At 42.4% G+C, this 8,654-nt stretch overlaps 1 protein-coding gene across 1 annotated transcript; it reads left to right on the top strand.

Moving 5' to 3' along the window:
• The first annotated feature begins 5,870 nt into the window (after window positions 1-5,870).
• On the top strand, window positions 5,871-8,407 carry tha1 (threonine aldolase 1). The gene is made up of 6 exons (XM_023295562.3): window positions 5,871-5,977; window positions 6,059-6,147; window positions 6,236-6,421; window positions 7,543-7,680; window positions 7,785-7,977; window positions 8,074-8,407. Exons 1-6 carry the CDS (start codon window positions 5,884-5,886, stop codon window positions 8,379-8,381), a joined length of 1,008 nt encoding a protein of 335 aa, XP_023151330.2. The 5' UTR covers window positions 5,871-5,883; the 3' UTR covers window positions 8,382-8,407.
• The last annotated feature ends 247 nt before the right edge of the window (window positions 8,408-8,654 follow it).

Raw genomic sequence — 8,654 nt, 5'->3', positions numbered from 1 at the left:
ATATCTGAGAGATATCAGCTTCTGAATAAAAGCCTACAATGGAAGTGAATAAATTGTAGTTTGAGCACTTAAAGCATTTTCCAGAAGCGATTTTCTGGCTGCTGTAATCGGCAGACTCCGTGGGTTTTCTTTGGGACTCGCTGGGTGCGGACGCCATTTCCAACGAAAACTGCTCACAGCGAGTTCTGCACAAACAAGTGAGAGTTTTTCAAATGTCATTTTTCAACCTCAAACAAAATTCCATTTGCTTCCATGGCACCGGTGTGGAGACAATCCATCTCAAAACTTAGCAAATACAACCGTAAGTAAACAATACGGCCAAAAGCATTCAGACTGCCCTGCTCATTGTTTGAGTTCGGCCCCTCAGGCCCAATGAATGGAAATCTTGCTTCAGCATACAACAATAATTTAGACGATATTGTTCCCCAGCTTTGTGGCAACAGTCTGGAGGAAGGTTTCGACACAACAATGCCCACATAAAAAGTTAGGTCCAAAAAGAAAGAAAGAGTTTTCCCAGTGGGGGAGAACTTTGGCCCACACTGAGCGCTGACCTCGAGCTCGTCCGTCACCTTTGGGAGGAACTGCGAGCCAGATCTTATCGCATAGCATCAGCTTCTGAACACACGAATGTGGCTCTTGTGGCAGAATGGGAGAAAATCCCTGCAGCTAGGATACAAAGCCTTCCCAGAAGAGTGTTATAGTAGCAGATTAATGTCTATTGTTTAGGAATGAGATGATTGGCTACTGCATATGGGCGTAATAGCCAGCTTTCAATGTATTTTTGGCCATGTAGTGAAAGTGTGTGGTTATAAACAAGCATAGAGAAGGGTTGGAAGACCTCTTTTTAACCCACTGCACCCCCAAATCCACTGGCAGGTTTGAAAGGCAGGTTAACTTTAAAAGAATAGCTACAATTACACCTTTTATCCAAGCCAGAAGCTGTAAAAACTGGATGATCTGCCACATTTTCATTTTTCTAATAGTTATTGAAATAATTATATATGACTTGTGGTTCTGTCTGGAAAATGAACCAAATTTCAGCTTAAAATCACAACATTTCATCAAAATTACTCTACCTGTCTCGTTTAATAATTCACTAAAAACAAAGCATTTGCACTAACCAGGTTCTGTGAAAAACTAAATGTTCTGCAGGCCTCTGTGCAACCGTGAAGCTATTAGTGACTCAGCTCTGAACAACAGTCAAGAGAAAAAAATCCAAGGACTTTTGGCTGAACTGCAGGCAGTGTTTCCACAGAGCAGAAGGAAGACAAGTATGAAAACAAATTAAAAATGCAAGTAGTAAAATTGATTGAATGTGTTTTTTCCCAGTATTGGTAACACCTGTGGGCACGTGGAAAAATGTTGCACATGCTGAGTCAAGGTTTTTCCACTTTTGCGCCATGTTTATGCTGTTTTCATAGAGTTGCAGGACTTTATAATGCCTTTTTACAAACGTCCAGAAACTGCTTCAGTTTCAGAGGGCTAAATAGTAAACTGACCCTTTAATAAGCTGAAAAGGGCTCAGAGGATTACCCCTATTTTGGTTTGGAAAAAAAGGAAAAGAAAGAATTTACAGCATCATGCCTCCCCTGCTTCTGCATATCTGTGTGTGTGCTTGTAATACTCGGTTGTGGGGACATAAATATCTTGACACGGTCACACTGTGGAGTCTCGCCTCCCTTTTGGGGCCAAAAAGAAAGTCCCATAACTCTAAACCATTCAATTCTGACTTGGTTAAGCTTACAGTAATAGGGGTTAGCGCAAAGATTAGGAAAGCACCGGTCATGGTGAGACTCCAGGAAACTCATTTAAACCACTGCAGTGTCCTCTGAAGTGATGGAAACTCGCTGGTGTGAGTGTGTGTGAGTGTGTGTGAGTGTGTGTGAAGCAAAACATGTCCACATGGCTCATGACATATGGGGGGGAGGAATGTAAAACAGATGTTAGTCTTGTTTCGCAGGCACTGATGTCGACACCTTTACACTGCACAGAGAAGTGTGTGTGTGTGTGTGTGTGTGTGTGTGTGTGTGTGTGTGTGTGTGTGTGTGTGTGTGTGTGTGTGTGTGTGTGAGTGTGTGTGTCCTCGTGTGTGCCTGAAAAACCTCATTCGAGGGAAGGCTTCCCATAAACACCTGTTTTGTTCTGGGTAATATCTCTCGTCATGGTGAAGAAATGATGGCCTCAGTGAAAGAGGAGAGAGAAAGAGGGAGAGAGGGGAAGAAGAAGGAGGAGGAGGAGGAGGAGGAGGAGGAGGGTCACCTCCATTCCTCTCCGTCCGTGAAAGAGAAGAGCTCATGTGGGATGAACACATTCGTTTATTCATTCGGCCCCCGTCTATTTTCAGCCCAGTGGGTTTATGGTTATTGGAAAGGCGTTGCCGTCTCGCTCCTTCCCAGAAGGAGTCAATATTTCTCCATCTCCTTCATTTCTCCCTCTCTGCCTCTTTTTTTTTCTCTAATTCAATATTTTCTCCAAAACACTCTCCTCTCCGCGCACAGGCAAGGAATGCTGGAAGGCGTTTGAGGGAAACAAAACACAAGCAAAGACACGGAGCTACAGTGCCAACAGTAATCCCGTAAAAACTCCCACTTTCTTCATCTTATCACAGTTACCCATCGCTGCTTCTGTCTCGCTCACTGATGCATCTTTATCTCTCTCTGTTCACGGCTCTTGTGGGGCTCCCGAGACCAACTGTGGCCTTTTTACGATGCTGATGTTTGCTAATGACTTTTAATGATGACTTGTTATGGACCATAAAACCTGGCTCTGTTACTGGCAGTATCAACTTTAACTACAGGATGGTGCGGTCCTGATAACACACACTGGGACTTTTATCAAGTGATTAAAATCAGACAAGACAGCAAGAGTATGCATGCAAGTGGGAAACGTGTGTGATGTGAGGGTAGCAGTCGTATTTGTAGGTCAGAGAGGAAAAGTGAGAGTCGGAGGGAGGAGATAGCTGTTTTGTAATGACTGCACCTCCCCTGTAGCCTATCGCAGACCATGGTGGAGAAATTCCTACAAGCCTTCACCTCCAAATATTGACTTAGTTCCAGGGACGTGAGGGAACTGGGGCTTATTACCGATAAAAATAGAGGACAGCGCTGGATATAACCTGTTAAATTTAGGATGTGTGTGAATATGTGTGTACAGAGGGGATGGGGGCTTTCACCTCCTTTTTAGGTCTCAACAATAAGCTAAATAGGCGATGGGTGAGCACCAGTCAGAATTAGGTTTCCTGTTCTGAGCGAGGCTAAAGGTCAGCCAAAAGCAGGTTAGTGACCTCCAAAGAAGCTCGAGCTGCCTCAGTTATTTCCAAGCATTCGTGTCTACAACACAGCGTAAACAAATCGCACAAACACTGGCACAGACAGACACACACACAGATGCATATGCATGTCTTATTCATTGTATGGTCTGTGGTGAGAGTTATATGGACAAATATATTCAGATTCATACATCAGATATGACATATTCTGACTGAAAAATAGAGGAATATGTCTGGGATAATTTTTGGGGAAAACCAGAATATTCAGAGTGCCATATGTGCATGGTATCAACAACATTAAGAGAAAACACATGAAGCCATTGTTTCTGTTTTCATAGATGTTTTCTCTTAAAGTGTTTCAAACACAGCAAAGTAATCTGAACACCCAGGGTATATACAATAAAATAATCACCCATACAGCCTATAGTATAACATGATCCAGTATAATAATCTGTCAAAATCTATAATTTTCAGAAGATGTTTTTGTCCAGTTCTTGCTGTACTTGTCCAAGAGAAGTTATATTAATACTTTTCAGAATGTAACTGAGTCCAGAGCGAGACTACAACCACAATACAGCCTCATAAACATCTCTTACAAACAGTATAAACATCACTTTTTGATTGCATATCTGCGAGCAATTTCATGAGACTGCCTGTCACTCTGTTATTTTGCATATAAAGACATAAATGATTACATGATAGTTCTCTGGATTTTGCTACCAGTTTAGGTACAGTTCTGAGATCACAGTTTTAATGAAGTATCTACGAACAATTTGGGGAAAAGATCTTTGAAATTTGACTAGCACAGCCCAGCCTCACAAGAAAAACAACCATTCTGGTTAATTATTTAAATAGAATTCAAAACCACCAATGCTTTTACAGGCGATGTCTTGCTTTCAAGTGAATAGTGCATTAAAATTCTTAAAAAGCAGCCAGGGCCTAGGAGGGAGTCCGGATTGGGGATTTTAAGAGTCATGTCTCTGCTATTTGCAGATGATGTGGCTCTGTTGGCTTCATCAAGCTGTGACCTTTGGTGTTTACTGGGGTGGTTTCTATAACTGATTTTGATGAGAGACAGCACCTCCAAGTCTGATGCCATGGTTGTGTGTCAGAAACTGGAAGATTGTTTCCTCTGGGATGGGGGTGGGTTACTGCATCAATTGACAAAGTTTAAGTATCTCAGGATCTTGTTCACGAGTGACATTTTAAACTGTAAACTGTTTTCATAATGAACAAAGTTTCAAAAGAGCAGTCGTGTCTCATCTTAAAACATCAGTCAGTTCTTTCCTGACGCTGGTTCTGTCTGTGGTTTCTTCCTCTAAAGGACATTTTTTTCTTCCCACTGTTGTCAAAAAGAAAATCATTTGGATTGGTTGGATTTGTTTCTATATTATATTATACTAAACTCCATTCTAAATGTACTTACTATGTGAAGCCCTGAGATCTACTGACAGCAGCACCGAACAGAGCATGCTGTCAGTGTGTTTATTGGGATATTAGCGCCACCTTCAGGTCCACCTTGCTCTGTGCATGTCGATGAGGCGATAGGTAATCCATTAACTGCCCTTGGAGATAATCGAGTCAAACGGTCCAAAGTTTGGCATCAAGAACAGTGTTGACACTTTCTCGTTAAATCTGGCGACTTTCCAAAACCTCCTGACAATTTTTTTTGTCCAAAGTGACAAATCTTGCGACTTTCTCTGGTGTTTTAGAGACTGACATGAAAACACATCTCGTTCTGCAGTTACTGTCCTCAACCAGCAGCGGGTGCTGCCCTGAGCTCCTCCATCCCAAAGCTCTCAGCAACCTGGCAGCAGTCCCAGGTAAAGTCACATTAATTAAAGGACACCCGCACCACGACCGGTCCAGACGGAGAATCAATTGCGCATGCGCAAAACTGCTGCAGCCCCCGTCCTGGCTTAGACTGGGATGTAAATGAAAATGTTTTTTCACTGTCACACTAAAATAAATCACTGCATCTGACTCACACAGCCTCTACTTCAAAAACCTATTTTGGGTGTTTTTTTGCCCATTTTTGTCTCTCCCACATTATTCCTCTCTCCTACAACGTCCACCACAGTTACAGGACTGTACATGCAAATGTCTCATTATGCAAACTATTCGATGATGTCATTAAACGACTTTCGGGACAGCCAATAGAGACTTTGTTTACTGAGGAGTCGCACTGATAAAGAACATGTAAAGGTTATACCAGGTGAGAGCCTGTTGGTTACATTTCTGGACCACAGCGCCGCTTCAAGCACACTCCCTGCACAAAACGCATTTTTTATCATAAAGTTTGGATATTTAAAATGGTAAAATTCTAGCCTGATATATCAAATACTTTCTGGTATATTTATATGATTTTAAAAAATTGCCCATGGACCCATTTTCAGTAATTTTTTCTCTCATCTGAAGTATGAAGCTGTGTTTGAAAGACAATATCTCAGGATGTGTTAACAATAAAAGCCTGAAATTGTTAGTTATTTTTAACTTAACACAGTCACGGCTCTCTTAATAAATGGTATATCTCCTTTGCCATTTAAGAAAATTGATAAATACAGATTTGAAGTTATTTTTTGAAGTCCTTATCTTTGCATTATAACATTTGATTTATGTCTGCAGAGTTACAGAAAATCACAGCTGATATGTTTGGGATGGAGGCTGCCCTGTTCGTGCCCTCTGGAACCATGGGAAATCTCATCGCAGGTGAGCGGTGCTTTTATGAGCAGAGTCTGAACCAGTTTTTATGAGGACAGGATGGTGATAAATGTGCATTTCATTGTGCAGTGATGGTGCACTGCAGGGAGCGAGGTGACGAGATGATTGTGGGCGATCTGTGCCACATCCACGTCTATGAGCAGGGAAATAGTGCACAGGTGAGTGTACAGGAGCAGCAGACACCTGTGGTCAGCATCTTTTATCTCCCTTTGAGGGAATAAATGTGTATTTATTGTGCTGATCCAGCTGGCTGGTGTCCACTCCACCACGGTGACCACCCTCCCTGATGGGACGTTTAACTTGGACCAGCTGGAGTCAAAGATCCGTCACGGTTATCCAGACCCCCACTACCCTCGATCACGCCTCATATGTTTGGAGAACACACACAATATTCAGGGAGGACGAGTGCTGCCTCTGTCCTTCCTGCAGGAGGTGTGTGTGTGTGTGTGTGTGTGTGTGTGTGTGTGTGTGTGTGTGTGTGTGTGTGTGTGTGTGTGTGTGTGTGTGCACGTCTTTCATTGTGGCTTTGGTTTTAAGGATTTTCTGCATTCTTTGTGGTTTTACATCTGTGCTTCTGCTTTATATGTCTTACATATCGTCAACACTTTTCTCATGTCATTAATATTTCTTTTAACATTAACATTCCTTATTCCATTGCTCCATTTGTTTTGTATTGGGAGCTTCTCTGTTTTATGCTTAACAGAGGCAACAGAAAAGTTGCAGGAATATAGTTTAACACTCTGTCTGACCATTTTGATTAACAGTAATATCCCGTTCTTCTATAACTGTTCTAAATGCTTAGAACTATTTCTAATAATGTTTTTATTGCAATTTTCTGTCCTGTTTATAGGGTGATTTTTCAGCCTCTCTAAAGTGGGGCAGCAGGCTAACTTTTCCACTGGTAGCACAGGTGCTACCAACTTTCTCAGCTGGTTGTTCCAGCACATGATATGGTTGCACCTGAACTCTTTATCATCAGGTGTGTTGACCTCTTCTTCCTCAGCAGCCTCCTCCTTTCTCTCCTCATGTGGTTTATGTTAAATAATCAGCTGTTGACACTTCATCTTAGGAACCAGTAACAGCTGAATGAATAGTTTCACTTGTCAAGGCAGGGACAGACTGGTCGAGTCAGTGAAGAAATAAAAATACTCTTTTTTTTTTTTTTTAACCACATTAGTTAATGGAGTAGCTACTACTGCTGACCAGAGAATTTCTCAATTAGCCTAAGAATCATTCTACACTGACCATGAGAAATTTAAACAAAAAGATAAACTAACATGTGACCAGTTTGCTCTCAGACCCAGGCCCTGTAAAGGGACTACACATGAAACATAGCTACTCATTTACCTCTGGCACATGTACAACTATGGTGTGAAATGACCCTATTAAATAGACTAATAAAGTAAAAGATGTGTTTCTAAGTGATTTAGGTGAATGACACTGTCTGCTTTAATGTCAACACGTGAAAGCAGCAGTAATTCTTACCTTATCAAAGGAGAATGAAGGATCCATGTTCTTTCAAAGTTTTGATCACGTGTGCCTCCGTCTCCAAGGTTCGTGCTTTAGCAGATGAATATGGTCTGTCAGTTCACATGGATGGAGCCAGAGTGATGAACGCTGCTGTGGCCCAAGATGTTCCTCCATCCACCATCCTGCAGCACACACACACCGTCAGCGCATGTCTCTCCAAGGTAGATCTAAAGGGAACAAGCACACAGAGCTGATGGGAACAGAGCAGCAATCATGATAAAACTTAACAAAGTGCATCACAGTTATGTTTTTGGGTGTTTAACAGGGTTTAGGTGCTCCTGTGGGTAGCATGCTGGCTGGACCTCAGGACTTTATATCTAAAGCGATACGGTGCCGTAAAGCCCTGGGTGGAGCAACACGACAGGCTGGGATACTAGCAGCAGCTGGAAAAGTGTCTTTACAGGACATGGTGGGAAGACTGGTGGAGGATCACCACAATGCAAGAACCTTTGCTCAAGGTGAGTAGATCATGCTTCTGCTTATGAAAATTAAACTATTAACTGGCTGTAATTGCAGTCTCATTTGTATCTGTACTGTTTCTTCTCCTCTCTCAGCTCTGCTCGACTGTCCGTCTCCTCTGTTCGCTGTGGACATGGCTGCTGTGGAGACAAACATCCTGCGTTTCCGTCTGCAGGATCCCAGTTTGAGTCCCCAGGAGTTCTGTGGCCGCATGGCTCAGGTTGGAGAGGGAGAGGAGGCTGCACTGGGGCAGGGGATACAGGTTCTCATGTATCCTCATTTTGAAAACTCCATCAGGGCCGTGTGGCATCTTGGGATATCACCTGAAGACACCCAGCTCGCCATCCAGAAAATGCAATTTGTGGCCTCTCAGCACTTTAAAGAAAAAGTCAGAGCCCAATGAACCTGATACATCCAATGATGTGTAGTGAAATCATGAGAACTGATCTTGAAATAGTTTATCTGATTTCAGGATTCATTGTTAATAAACTGTTTTACTCCGTGTTCCGTGTCTGATCAAACTTTGTATTCATTTCCTTCATCATACTTGTCTATCTACTGACAGCAGATGTGGAGAACTGATGAGCTTCACTGTTTTTGTGTTTGTTGGGATGTTGGCGCCACCTTAAGGTCCACGTGGCTCTCTTCATGTCGACAAACGGATAGGTAATCCATT

Source organism: Amphiprion ocellaris, chromosome 18 (assembly GCF_022539595.1).
Source record: "Amphiprion ocellaris isolate individual 3 ecotype Okinawa chromosome 18, ASM2253959v1, whole genome shotgun sequence".
NCBI classification, from domain to species: Eukaryota; Metazoa; Chordata; class Actinopteri; family Pomacentridae; genus Amphiprion; species Amphiprion ocellaris.
This window is presented reverse-complemented; position numbering and strand designations above follow the sequence as displayed.

Coding starts and splice junctions, on each gene's coding strand:
- tha1 (XM_023295562.3), top strand. CDS start 5,884: ATGTCTGCAGAGTTACAGAAAATCACAGCTGATATGTTTGGGATGGAG. Junction 5,978..6,058: donor CATGGGAAATCTCATCGCAG/GTGAGCGGTGCT, acceptor TTCATTGTGCAG/TGATGGTGCACTGCAGGGAG. Junction 7,978..8,073: donor TGCAAGAACCTTTGCTCAAG/GTGAGTAGATCA, acceptor CTCCTCTCTCAG/CTCTGCTCGACTGTCCGTCT.